This window comes from Gasterosteus aculeatus, chromosome 18, assembly GCF_964276395.1.
Source record: "Gasterosteus aculeatus chromosome 18, fGasAcu3.hap1.1, whole genome shotgun sequence".
NCBI classification, from domain to species: Eukaryota; Metazoa; Chordata; class Actinopteri; order Perciformes; family Gasterosteidae; genus Gasterosteus; species Gasterosteus aculeatus.
Genome location: NC_135706.1, coordinates 12,659,032 through 12,673,657, shown reverse-complemented (window position 1 = coordinate 12,673,657; position 14,626 = coordinate 12,659,032). Strand labels below are relative to the sequence as shown.

Below are 14,626 nucleotides of genomic sequence, written 5' to 3'. Positions count from 1 at the left end.
TAGATGTATCGGGTTACTCTTTTTTTCTTTTTTTTTTTCCACGCCCCTCTCTGTCTCCCGGTGGCGTGTGGTATCTGGGCCACTTGGGGCCTTCAGGGCCTTTGGGGCGAAAAAAAAAGGCTGAAAGAAACCAGTGACATCAGAGAGGGAGGGGGATCCAAAACCGGAGTCGCCCTGTAATTTTCTGCTCCGTTTCTGCTTTTGCACGCATGACCATTACAGACGCCCCCCCCCCCCCCCCCCCTCCTCCCCCTCCCGCTGAGCAGCCAGCTGGGTGACTTTGTGTGTGTGTGTACATGTGTGAGTAAACATGTGTGTTACATACGTGTTCAGTACGGCGAGAACTTGATGACAGAAGAAGAACACTGTGGGTGTGTTAGCATGTGCGGAGGGGGGGGGGGGGGGGACTAAAGACGCAAGAAGTGAGACAGCAAATGAAAAGGGGGCCTAGAGAGGAAGGACAGACCGAGTCCACGTTGATAGCGGCGAGAAATGCGAGACTTTTTTGGAGAGATGGAGGGTGAGAGGGGGACGGCGGGGGGGGTGAGTAAAACATGCAGAGCGAAGGATGATGAGGTCCCTCCCACTGCCAGTTCCCAGTTACTGTAGACCATCCTAAGGCTGACCCTCCCCCCTCTTCCTCCCTCCTCTGGTCCTCCCATGCGAGCCCGATGACTGGACCCCTCTGTGTCTCCAGCGCTCTGCATTGTTCTCCACTGTACACGGCTTGTTGCTCCCCTCCTCAAAGAGTTAGTGTGTGTTTCAGCCCCGCGGAAAACCAGCCACCGGGAAATAACTCCAGCTGCCTCACGGTGAGTGCTGACATTTTACTTTGGGGCTTTTCTCATTCATTCGGTTCGATCTGTCAGAGAGTTTGTCCAATGTGTCGAGAGTTTGACGAACTGTCAAAGTGACGCGCGGCCGAGTTCTGGAGCCGGCAGTCGGAGAACGCGTAGGGGAGAAAGTCCAGAGGCTTCGGTAAGGAGTAGAGAGAGAACTGCTCCGGTGGTGAGAGCCTCCACGTCTCCTCTTGTCTCTGACTGACTGGCTCCCTCTTTGCTGACTCATTGTGCGCACATGTGTTTGCCGTTGTGTGAAATGATTCAACCTATTTTCTGCCGTTATTTGTCTGTCCTCTCGCGTCTTGGTGTGCTTGTGTGAGCTTGTGTGTGTGCGTGTGTGTGTGTCTCAATCCTGTGTTTCTACTCTGCAATGTTAATGTGTGGAATTCAGCAGGGGAAAACAGAAAAGGGAGAAAGAGAGGCGCTGGCATGCTGCTGCATCACGTCCTCCCTCTCACACGTCTTCATTGATTTCCTCCTCTCTGTCTCTCGCTCTCGCTGAACGAGAACAATGGCCTCTCGCCTCGGCCAAGTCTGCGAGTAAATAAGCCAACTAAATATCATCACCAAATCTCTTGTGTGGTTCGTTGATTTGCTTTGTCGCCACACACACACACACACACACACACGCACACACATAGAGACGCATACAATCGGGGCCCTGTCGTCTAGAGGGACTCTTTTGTCTGGTGCGCATAATTGTTTGTGTGTATGTGTCCAAAGGCTTGTCCAAGAAGTCTTGGACAATGCAGTCTGTCCCCAGGGGGTGTGGATTTTTTTCTCTCTCCTCGCCTCTTCCTGTCCAAATCTCCCTGCACATCTGGATCTCGCCACCAGCTGACAAGGAACAAGGGAGCGGATGGAGGGAAAGAAGAGGGGGGGGGGGGGGAGTGTTAGGAAGGGGAGTTTGCCAAAGCCAGAGTTCCCTTGGTGGGCTTCCCCAATGCAGGATGAACCAACCTCAAATGTCATTGTGAATGGCCAACGTGTGAGAGGAAACCGAAACAATGTACACACACACACACACACAAAGTGACCATTAAGTTCCCATATCTGCACGTAACACGCAAATACATCCACGCACATAACACACAATGTGCAAATGTAACGCATGTATTGCAGTGAATGAATCTGGAATTTGCTGGTACAGACGTCAGTGGCAGAGAAGGCACTCTGCTGCTGTCGGTGAATTCAGGACTGGGCATGTAAGCTTTTCCATGGGGGAATTTGGCTTTTTGCTGTCCGGTTATCTGTCGGTCTCTTTGCTCTCTACCCTTCCGCTCATCAGCCAGTGTCTCTCTCTCTCTCTCTAATGAGGCTCCCCAAAGTTGAAGCCGTAATGAGAAGCCTCGGACTTGGACTTTACTTGGACTGTGCTTCTTTCCGAGCGAGAGGAAGCTCCACGTTGCCAGCTGCTGCTGCAATGCTCTGCCGGGGCCGGGCAGCCACTCATGTGCCTGTTCATTCCTGCCAGGGCGCGGCTAATTGCCATGGCAACAGGTGTCTGTGGACATCATTAGCACTGAGCAGTAGGCCGGTCAGCACGGACGCTTATTTAGGGGAATGAAATTTCCGCACATAATCTACATTATCGTCTGCATACAGGGGTTGCAGCCCTGCGACACTGTGGGATTTATAGGGGAGCGGCGATGATGTCAAGATGCAGGTGGCATGAGCGAGTCTGAAGTCACCGACGAGCAGATTTACGGTCTGAGTAACCCTCTCTCTCCTCTCTTGACATCAGTGTTACTACTGTACATTACGTCCCCTAATGTCTCGCTCGTAATTCCCTTTACCCGTCACATGACAGTGACGTTCCTATTCTGTGGAAGTCATTCTGCCACTACGTCTCCCATTACATCAGTGTGGCACCGGGCAGATGGAGGGCCGATGAGGTGGTGTCCTCTGGCACATGAAGCGCTGTACTGTACTGTACTGTACGGCATGTGTCACAGCCAACCAGTACAGAGTGCAGGAGAGCGGCACGCCTTCAACTGGGAAACGCAGCCGTAGTTAGTTTGGCTCAGTGTGATTACACAGCGTGCAGCGCGTGCACAACAACATGACAAAGAAAGTGTGGGGGGGCGTTTAAATGAATCGTTAATTAAAAATCGTTAAATAAAAATTTAAAGCATGCATCGCCACATTCGTACTAACTTGAAGTGAAAATGAGCATAAAGAAGAAACAAGAAAACAGAAATAGGTGCAGCATATCATTGGTTTTCTCCGCCATGTCGATGAGTCAAAGCGCGCTGCACAGCAGCCATCTGGGGTACTTGGTATTTAAGGTCTTAATAGGTTTGAGGAGAACAGAGGTTCTCTCAGCTTTGCGAGCTGGACCGAATACATAGTCCGGATCCCAGATGGGATTTTACTGATCCTCCTCTCGCTCTTCCCCTCTCGTATTCATCCAGCCTCTTCTCATTTCTTTGACAAATTAGTCTTCGGAGCATTAACTTAACGGCTTATCTCGTCTCTCCTTTCCGCCGCTGCGCTTTTTATGTTTCTGCTCTTTTCTCAGCGCACGTGCACGCTGCTTCGCGCACGCATCCCCATTTACTGACATGCTTTGAATGTCAGTAAACAGCCAAGCCAGATTTTGGGCACCTGGGAGTGGAGGAGAGGGGGGGGGGGGCAGTTTGATCAGAAACAAAACCTCAAACATATAATCAGCTTTTGGGGTTTTTAGAAAGACTTTGGACAGCTTAGCTAAACAATACTGAGGTGCAACTCTTGAAGGTACTTTTGCTGCTGCAATAGTCTCAGTTGGATCAGAACTGGAGAGTATTTCTGTACTGATGAGGAGGATTTTCTCAATGGGAAAAGGTCCTTGGCACTATTCTCGTGACTGGCTCCCGAGAGAGAGAGTTTGAATGACCGCTGTTTCATCCAATCACCTGCCAAGTATTTTTTGAAACAAACAGTTTCCATTAACAGCTTCACAGGTCCGTGTAACAAACCGTCTGGCGGGTCAAATAACCCGAATGCTGCAGTCGGCTCCCTCTGCAGAGAGGCGTGGGGTGGGGCGTCGCATGCAAGACCCAACACACCGCCTGTCACGACACAAACATCTAGCTTCAATCCCACTTTGAGTTGAGGTAACTGGGCTGCATGCAAATTTGATCACAATATCCGTCCTAGTATCAATCACCCCAAATACTGTTATGATGTTGCTCAAAGCCTATTCAGTCCACGGCCAGATTGCTTTTGACAAGCGACTGCTGCGTCTTCTCAGTGGTTGTGCCGCTTCTGTGAAAGCTGGCTTCAAAAAGCTCATTTGAAATCTATTTTCGGAACAAGTCAGGTTATTAGTCAAGATATTGTATAAATCTTTGGTCTTGAGCGTGTCGCGGGTTACGCATCACACGGAGATGAGAGGATTACAGCAAATTATTGGTGAATCAGAGGAACCTTCCCTGATTACAGCTCGACTGTGTGTGTGGATACAAAGAGCTCTGATTACTGCTGGCGCTGCCGGGGCCACGTCCCAGTATGCCGAGCATCGACTGGCACAGCGGGGGGGACAGGAAAGGCTTTAGGCACACGCACTTGTTCCTAAAGCACCACATGCGTGCACATATCTAACACAGTGATTAGCGCTTTGCTGCTTAACGTCATGCTCTGCTGTCAGCACACATTTCCATTTATTCACTCGCTCAAATGTAACAGTTCCGTATTAAATACAGAGCTAAGACTCAAACCATATATATTTATGATAATAACCTTTTTTTAATGATGTTGTGCTGCACATTACTACGCGATAAAGACTTTGCGTTGCCCGGGGCAACGGCTTGGCGAGGACCTGTGGTGAAGTCAGCAGTGATGTACGAGTGTTGGACTGCGAGGCGATGACCTCAGCAGAGGGGAGGTCCCCGGGGGGGGGGGGGGGGCTCGTATCCGCTCTCCCCCCCCCGTCAGGACTTTCTCACACTCGCCTTCTGTTTTTCGAAAGCCGCCCTGACCCCTAAAAAAGCCACGATTCTTCACAGGCATCACAATTCACCAGGCACGCAGCGTGGCACCGACCTCTGACACGCACGCACATCATAAATAGTCCAGTATAATGGGGAGGGAAAAGGACTCTGAATATGTCGAGGATGACTACGTGAAGAATTACAGTTGAATTGAGGTGTTTTTGGTCACTAGCGGCGCCGTAGAGCTGTGCTTTTGTACACGTGGTTCTTCTCTCAGGAAATAGAATCAACATATTTGCGTATGTTAAAATATTCACCATTATTCCCGTGCCTGCTAAGAGAAAAGTGACCTTCGTCATAAACATTTGTATGTGTTTACAGTAGGCGGGGCTTAACAAAGTGCCAATAAAAGATTAAAAGAAGATACAAAAATACTTAGGCAAATGTAAGCAATACAGTTTTTATAACTACAGTCATTGTGTGAGTGCAGCTTCCTGTTGTGAAACAAGCTCAAATGGTCCGTGTTGTACGCTGTCATTTGAATGGGGTGTAGTTACAGGATTTCCTCTCAGTAAGACCAGTGGTTATGCTCCTTCGCCTTGGTTTGAGGCTTTTGGGCCTTTGGCAGATGTCTTCTGCGGACCACATAGGCAGCTATTCATGTTATGGTCCATTGTTGCCGTGAACGTATTAATGTGTGTTTTCAGTTGCACGCCATCGAGAGCCTCTTCTTCTCCTCTCAGTTTGCCTTCCACCGAAAGGTGGGTGGTTAATGGCTCGTGTAAAAGTAAAGGTTGGTAGCGGCATTAAATTAGTAAAAAAAAAACGAGTGGGAGAAAAAGAATTGAGTGGGGAGCGAAGGATAGATGATAGTTCAGGTTTCTTCCACGCTGGTAGTTTACCAGCTCATAGCCCTTCACACCAAATCAATTTATTTTGAATATAGTTTCACCCTGAAAATACCTCATTCCTTCAGTCCAAGTGCCTTTTGTAAAACCCGCGAAGCACCTTTACAAGGAAACCTCATTGATTTCTGTCCTTGGTGAAAAAGGTGTTTAACCTTGTATCTGATGTTGTGTGTCAGATGGAGAGGTCCTGTGTGTCGTTGCTGCTTTGCCCCAGGGGGAGCTGTTGCTCCAGCACGCCGACAATAACCCCCGGCCCTGCTCCGTCTTGCCCCCCCCCCCCCCCCCCCCCCACCCTTGGCTCCATGAAACATCCTCTCTCAGTCCCTGTTCTCCTTCCTCTTGCTGTCTTTTAGTGGCGGATAGTCGTTCTATGGTCACTGGTTGATAAACGGTCCTTTTAAAAAGAGAAAATGAGTTTACCCCTGTTTTCATTCTGCCACCGCGTCAGACCCCAGAAGCCAAGCCGCAGCCGTAAGCACGTTTCCACCACATGTCCTGCCTTCTGATGCCAGTCGTCTGTGTGCATAAACAGACTGAATCACAAGTCTGCTTGAGGTTATGACTGAGCTAAACCCCGTAACAAGGCAGCGTCTTGAGCCGGGCCGGCTTTTATTCGGCAGTAGAATTCCCGATGCGTCGCCGCGCCTTTGCCCTCTCGCCGGCTTGTACGTCCCTGTAGATCTTGTTGAGCTCCGGTGTGCGGTGAGTAAAGCCTTCGCCGGCGTTGGTATTCATGTCAGGGAAAGCATCAAAGTAAAACCCATGACAAGTGTTTGTGTCTGTGTGTATGTGTGTGTGTGTGTGTGTGTGTGCCTGCAGGGCGGTTGTCTGAAGATGAGGTTTAAACATGTTTTTTAAAGCAGCCTGGTTGTATTTGTACGCTTACATGATCTTTCATAGTAGCTTGTCTACATCCGTTTTGATGTGGATTTGTTTTTGAAACGGCACCAAATTCTTGCTTAGTGCAGATGATTATTGATTATATTAACTATAATTGTAGGCATTCGAGCTGTTGTTTCAGTTGTTATGGTTACACCGACCCTTCATCATTCACTTACCTTCACATTCCTCGCTCCCCGCTGGCACCAGACTCCAGGATCACAGCCAGATAAGTGAGATTACACACACACACACACACACACACACACACACACACACACACACACACACACACACACAAAGGCTGGGAAATCAGTTTTTTAATTCCCCTTCAGATATTACAGAGGGAGCTACACGTTATTATTTTCACATCTCAGGTCTGTGCTTCTATGGGGGTTTATTTGCTCTAAAATAATGATGAAATGATGATGTCCCTCCTCTTAAGTCAGACTTTGACATGGAGAGACGGGAAGAAAACAAGCAAAAGAGAGAAAGTGATCAAAACGGGTGTGTGCTTGTGTCCTCAAAGACACAGACCATAAAATCCAAATAACCCCGTCTCAATCGCTGCCGCCTGACTGTCTCTGCTGTAAATTGTTAACAAACGTACAAATCATCGTCGTTTCTGACGGCGGAGAGGAAAGCGGTGCGAGCGAAGCGCCGCATACGTCCCACGCGCAGCTGCGTTCACGCCGCTGTTGAGAGTTGAGACGGACGGGGAGAATTGGGAATGAGGTTTCAGACGGAGGGAAGGTAAACGCTGCAGTGGTTTTGGGCTAGATGCCAGCGACGCGCCCACAGAACGTGCACGGGCTCAGCACCAGGCCCCGCGGCAGCACCCTCCTGTACCAGCACGGGCCTCCTGTGAGTGTGTATGTCCGTCCTCCAGGACGCCTGTAGCTCGTGTTCGTCCATCTCACCGTCCCTTCCTTACCCGAGCATTTTCTGTCTGATCGCAACATGTCGTCCCCAAACAATCGGCCGGGTAAACTTACAGTACGTTTTTATTGAGCATTCAAGACAATTGAAGTGGGGTTTTTTTTTTTTCTCCATATGGAGGCACATGGAGTCTGTACATGGCTTCTACCGTTTAGCAATGTGTCCATACCTCAGGCAGAGCCATCTGTAGCCCAGACTCAAGTTTACTCACCCTGCATTTAATCTCAGCGGGACCATTAACCCCTCGACTGCTTCTTCTTGGCTCCGAGGACGCGTCGCTCTTCCAGAAGGGTGAAGGAGCAGTGGAGCGGACTCGCTGCTGGTGCACTGGCCCGGCCTCACCTGACCCAGACTGGAAAGACAATCATTAAACACACAAAGCTAATGACCGCCGACTGCTCCATTTATTTTTGTTTTTCCCCCCCCTCATTGTTGGTGTGTGTGTGTGTGTGGGTGTGTACACACCCATTAGATCTGTGGGGAAAACAGAGAGATTGAGCTGCAAAAAGGTGTGTTAATTGGTTCTGAGTGACCATCTGGACCAGCCATTTCCGACAGGACGCCCCACCAGCCTGTAATGAGGTCTCGTCAGGTCGGAGCAACCTTTGTCGCAGCTTCTGCCAAGCATCGGGGCATTGCCATGGTAACCCCCGAGACCTTTTGGCCACCTCCAAGGCCACAATCTGCCAATTACAGCGCGCAAACGCCAATGGCTTAAATGTTTCTGATAGATTATTGACCGGTTTTCAAGTCCGTAACTGAAAAGATTTCCTGATTTAAACCAAAATGTTGCCAGTTTCGGGCTCTATTCATTTTGCAGCTTCTTGTCTGTAGAATCCATCTGGTAGTTTCTTTAAAGAAAAGTTTTTCTAAAAGCTCGTTATCCTGTCAAATGAAAGCCACCCCTCGTCCTAACTTTAGATTAAAAATACATCAGCAGCATGTTGTATGATCACTTTAAAATATTGTTTCCGAGCTTAAGACCCCAAAGACTTGATCGTATCGGATAAAAAATGTCAGTTCTATTTCTTTGAGGGCTCAATCCGCCAGATGCAAGTTTAGCCCGGACTGTTTAAGTTGCCATGTCAACCTGTTCCGGTAATTAGGGAAATATACATGTTTTGTTCTGTGTTTCGGTGGCTTGACCCGTCCACTGGGTTCATATTTTGCCAGTGAAATCGGGGGGAATTCCGGTGAAAGTCTAAGGCTGCACTAGTTGAGCTGTTTGTGTGGTTGAGCTTCGTGACACACACACACACACACACACACACACATACACACACGCGCACACCCACAGTGGTCAGAAAGGCAATTTGTTTGTATGAGACATGTTGGCCGCTGGCAAGTCAACTGTGCTTTCTTCTGTTGCTCAAACATCTTTCCACTATGCACATAACATGCGGGTTAAGCTGGTTGTCACGGGAGACGGCTGTCAGTCAACATCAAAAAATGAAATATCAAAGAGAAACATGAATTCAAACGTCAACTTTTCCATTTGGATGAAACGCAAATCAATGCAAGTTGCTGATTGGGAAGATCTGAATGTGCTCCGGTCAAGGTTGGACTCTGGACCGCACTGACTAATGATGTCAGCGGGGAGGTCTTGTGTAATGCGCTCTGGCCAAGCCACAGACGGTCCGTGCTCTCGCACCGCAGTTAAATCCGGAGTGCCGAGCCAGTTACACGGCGCGAGTCAACAATTTAGTCTGAGGAACCTGGAGGCCGGAGACGCATCACCACCGCATTTTTAAAACACATTGAAAATACATCTGCTGACACTTGAGCTCACTAGAAGTACTTTTTTTTTTCCCTCATCCATTTGCAGTCCAGTGACGAGATGTAAACGAAAGCGGGTAAAAACAACGATTGTTTTTCTCGCTTGTTTTAAATCCTTTGTCGTTGTCAGCAGGATGTCTGAAAGTGGACCGGAGGGGACGGACCAATGAAACAGATCAAGACAAACCCAGGGACAAACCCAGGGATCGGAACCCAGATGCAAATGTGTTTGCAGTCAGAATAATTCAGTCTAAACGTGATGAGTTGTGTTTGTGGAACAGTCCGATTCTTCGATGATGGAATCATAGGATGGGGGGAAACTATTCGTCTGTGGTACTCACCAGTATCCCCGACAGACTGGTTGCATTACCAACAGCGCAGCGAGCTGCCATTCGGAGGGATAATCAGTCGCCGCCGTGTTGATGTTGAACACTCGTCCGCGCTGAGGTTTGGATATTAATCCACTGCTCTGAGTCAGAAGATGGTTTTTGCATGTCAGCATGTGTTTTAAACACGGCCGTTCGTTTAGTACGTGTGACAGATGATGCGTCCAGATGTATGACGGCCGTGTTCATACTGACAGTAATTACAGGAGGCCCGAACCACAGAGCAGCCCGCGGGGGGGGGGGGGGGGGGCGAGGAACACTCTTTTTATAACATCTAATACGTAAACAAACGTCAGCCACGTCTGCGGCCTTTGCTGCGCCAAGTTTCCACTGGTCCAGTTGACCTCCCAATTGTCCCCGTTCCAAAAAGAACCCACCGTTGCAGAACCCACGGCAAACCATGTCAGAGGTGCCTCTCCTGTGGCGCCTTCCTCCGCGTTGGACTTGAGCAAAACAGGTGAGGAAGTTCAGGCAGAAAAAGCAACAAGCGACAGACCCATCAAATCTTTATCGAGCCCCACTGGCCACCGTCCCGTTAGCCCCCCCGGAAGTGTGAGGTTGTGCACAGGGGCTCTCGCGCCCCTTGTTTCCACGTCCTGTAAACTAAAGCGAGTGCTATAAAAACGGTGATCGGCGATGAAGCTGCATGGGAGCCTTTTGTGTTCCCAGCACACATCGGTAACATGGAGGCCGGGCTTATTTTTAATTGTTTTTTACTGTACAGCTCAGAGGCTTAACATATGGCAGAGCAGCTGACTCCACATAACGGACTGCTGGAGAGGATTTAATAGACGGAGCGGCGCGGCGCGGCGCGGCAGGGCCCTGTCGCTGCGGGGGTTTGTGCGCACGGCAACAGCAGGGGGCGCCGCTGCGTCCCGTTTTGACACTGGCCCTCGACCCAGAAGGGAGCGAGGGGTGAAATGGGAAAACGAACGGCGGGCGGAACGTGGCCATGGGAGACCTAAAGCGGCAACGTCAACTTCAGACTAAACACATTTGATATCTCCTAGAATGTTTTTCTGAGGTTCAGATTAGGACGGAAGGAAGCTTTGCCTCAAGTGAGAAATCACCTTTGAAATCAAGTAACAGTTGGTTTTCTCACCGCAGCTGAAGCACTTTCATATATACTTCTAAGCACTAACGTGACAGCAGTGGGACTTTCTGTCCTCTCACAGAGCTCTCTGTGAGCACAACACACACTGAGATGAACGTATGACACACTGGACATCAGCTCTCCGCCCGGCACTGTCACCCTGCACCCCCACCACAGCGCGTCGTGACCTCCACCCACATCCCCGCTGTCCACTGTCACCGACCTGTGGACAAACGTGCACCTAATGACATGAAATAACGTTTGGTTATTTCCCGTCCTGATGGGCGAACAGCATTGGCGGTTTGCTCTGCTCGTGCCTTCGGAAGCTCGCTTACATCCAAAACAACATCTGTCCTTTCAGTCGCGCCTGATTAAAACACCCTGGAATTTCAGTCCGCACACACACACACACACACACACACACACAATAGAGAGTAACATAATCACCAGCCACATGGGCACGGAGGCAAACACTGCATGGAGAATCCGGCGATCCAGGGCTTAGGAGAAATATGCTTTGTTTATGTGTCGGCAGTTTTTTGCACAGAGCACATGAAAGGGACCTGCAGTTACTGCTGCATTAATAAATGCACGGATTACTACTTGGTAATCCTGGTTGGAAATGCCTGTGGGAGGCGTTATATGGTTTAGTTTGAACTGTAGTTTGCAGTCTTCATGCCCATGTCGTGGATATATATTTATAATATTGTGAACACAATGTGAACTGTTTTGTCTCAGTCACAGTGTGTCAGCACTTTATTCCCATTTGTTGTTCTTCCTGCATACCACTGTTTATCTTACACCAATTGTCTTCCTCTTCTCTCTCTCTCTAGCCCCTAAAGTCACTCCTGTGCTGATATTTTAGGTGCCCCCCCCCCCCCCCCCCCCCCCCCCGCTTTCAAAAGACTCCAGTGTTACTTGACCACCTTGTGAAAAGCAACACCTACAGCACACAAACGGCAAGCAGCCGCCCGTCACTGTTACTCCCTGAAAGCCTTGTTTTCAGTGTGTGTGGATCTAATTTAATGAGTTGCTCTGCTGGGGGGGGGGGGAGAGGGGGATCCAGGCAACAGTAATTAGTTGTCATGCTAATTGGGTTTGTGCGATAACTCCCACGCGAGGCTCAGTGGCGGGTGAAGCACAGTGGGGGGGAGGGGGGGATAACCCGGCCCCTACTCATCACACATGCACATTGGAATACACATGTATACAGGGTGTGTGTATATATGTTTATATATATATATATATATATATATAATGTGTATATATGCACACACGTGTGTATAAACCAGAGTAACGAAGCCTCTTATCCAGATCGCTTCAAAGAAGGTTCCTGGCCGAGCGGAATTAATGATTTTTAAAATCTTGATCTAATTAATCACTCAAGGCTCACAGAGGACTTGGAGATAAGAGTTCAATACATTCAATCTAATTAAGCCCGGAGTGTACACCTGTATACGTGATTAAAAAAAAAAAAGAACATATATCCAAACACAGGGGAAGGAACAAAGATGAGAGAGAAATGCTAATCAGTGCAGAAGAGAGAAGTGAGTACACCCGTGTTAAAAGTAATCTTTATGGTATTCTCCTGAAAGTACTATTGCGATGTAGTTTATTAATGTAGTTTACTGGAACAGGATGCAAACATTCAACCTTTACCATGAAGAGGGACGCATGCACCCAAACTGTGATGCACGCGTGTGTTATTGTTGCGTGGTTTCGTGTAGCATTCCTCAGGTACCCTTGATGTCTGTCATCTATTTATAAGGCCCGGGGTCGCTGACCTCCGCGCTGGGTCACTCTCACTATCAGGGGAGGTCCAGCCATTACTTTCCTTCAACACTGTCTGCATTCTTTTCTCCGACCCCTTATTCTCTTAAACTCAGAATTTAATATTTCACTATTCACCCCACAAATTCTACATCATCGCATAAACTTAATTGATTTGATACTTCCAGATTGCACCACTTCCTCCTACGAGGCCCTCACTCCTCCCCAGCCTTTATCTTCCCTCCTCCACTCTGTTCCTTCCCCTCTCTGCTCCGACCTCGTCGGAGACTAGAACTCTGTGATAAACTGTAATCCGGGGCAAGTGCGTTAAAAAGCAAATCTGGAGTTTATCTTCTTCGTCATGATTCAGCCTGTGGGAGAGTTTGAGCGATAATGAAAGGACTCGGTGGTAGATTAGTCGATTCTTTGTAGATGTAAGATCCCTGCGTTGCCTTCATGTCTGTGCAATCAGACCTGCAAGAAACACACGCCGTTCCCTGACATTTTCTGTCTTTCCCCGACCCGTTTTAAAATAATCTCTTCCCATGGTCATCCCATCCCAGCGCTTTCTCCTACACTCCATTAAAACAGGCGGGAGCTTCCCCCGGAGGAGAGGGACGCTTAATAAGACAACGAAAACATTAATAATAGATGGGATTAGAGATGAAAAGACGATAGATGAAAGAACTTCCAGTCATGACATCCATCAGGATATAGTCCATGTTCAAAGTAACCCGTTTTTTATCAAATGTATATTCACGAAGTCGTCCCTCCACTAAAGAACCCGCTACATATTTATGAGAACCCTGAAATAAGTTGAGCTCTCACATCAGACACTGCGAATTGGTCCGTCCACTTTTTTGCCCATAGTCTCCAAACTCTGCGCTCATTGCTGACATGCATGGAGCCCAACAAAGTGCCACCACGGTGACACGATTAGCCGGTGACTTCGTTTCCTCTCGTCTGTCAGCGCGACACCTCCATTGGCGGCCTAAGAGGGATTGCTTTCGCTTCTGGTGCGTTGGTCTCAACAACCTCCAGATGGATCGCTACGACTATACGTGCATTCATGATCCCCGGAGGATGAATCGGGATGAACCCTACGATGTAAGCGAGGCCCTGATATTTGCTACGGATATTCATGTTCACAATAAAATGAATAGTTTCCCTGAGCCTGAATTTCAAATCTCGGGATACATTCAGACGAATGTTACATTACATTTGGATTATATTCATCACATTCCTCCTGGCACAGTATTGTAGCTTCGGGGATTATTGTGTAACTGATCGCTGTTTTACGTGGGTACGGAACGGAATGTGTGTTCAATGTAAATGTTTCCGTCAATTCTTCTTCTTCCTTCGGTTGTGTTGCCGCTCGCGTCGCATGTGCCTGTTTGTTTGCTGTTGCACAGCAGGTGAAGCAGCATTCCACATTATCTTGGAACCACGGCGAAGTGATTTAAAATGTTTTTGTATGACCCTCTTCTTTCCATCTCTCATCCTTCTGGCATCTGCCGCAAGATCTGGCAGCTGTTGCCACTCCGAGAGAATATGCCACTGAGAAGAGAGGAGAAAACAGACAGGGAGAATCAGTTAGCGTCTCAGGACCTCTTTGTTATAACAGAGCAGGCGGCTGCTGCTGCTGCAGCGTGGAACAAAGGGCCGATCAAGACAGGATTTCATGCCTGCGCGTGACGTGTTTCTTTCTAGCTCGCGTATTCAAATGAGATCTGCTCAAATGAAATCATTTAAAAAAAAAATCTTACAATCAAAGTTGTACGCGTTAGTGTTTATGAGAGGCACAGGTCAGCAAATGCATCACCCCCTAGAAAAAAAGTTTTTCCCATGCGCTTTTTTTATTCTTCTTCTCATTTTCATACAATTGTGAGGAGAATGTGCTTTGTTCACGGTCCCTATTCAGCGAGACGAATTGGTGGAAAGACCCGTAGATAAAAGACCAGATAAAAAGTTTTCAATTAGCTCTGAACTTTTCTCTTTTGGAGCGTTTGCTGCCTCAGCGATGTTATAAAGTGACCATTTGCAAAGAGCATAGAAGGCAAAAAGGGGACATTGACATCATTACGAAGGAGGATTTTGGTCACTGATGTTGGAATTTAAC

At 48.3% G+C, this 14,626-nt stretch overlaps 1 protein-coding gene and 1 long non-coding RNA gene across 8 annotated transcripts in view; both read left to right on the top strand.

Moving 5' to 3' along the window:
* Nucleotides 1-14,626, top strand: part of sash1a (SAM and SH3 domain containing 1a) — a 116,980-nt gene that overhangs the window by 65,027 nt on the left and 37,327 nt on the right. For 2 of the 7 annotated variants that reach the window (XM_078093351.1, XM_078093343.1), the window contains exon 1: nucleotides 657-812. The exons of 4 other annotated variants lie outside the window; for them this stretch is intronic. In XM_078093351.1, coding sequence (XP_077949477.1) covers nucleotides 672-812 — 141 coding nt within the window. In that variant the 5' untranslated portion in view covers nucleotides 657-671. Of the gene's footprint in view, nucleotides 1-656; nucleotides 813-6,207; nucleotides 6,367-14,626 lie in introns of those variants that run through there. One more of the 7 variants, XM_078093342.1, reaches the window with a different exon arrangement.
* On the top strand, nucleotides 6,745-9,496 carry LOC144389388 (uncharacterized). The gene is made up of 2 exons (XR_013453388.1): nucleotides 6,745-6,776; nucleotides 9,392-9,496. It is a non-coding gene; the product is annotated as an uncharacterized LOC144389388 (long non-coding RNA).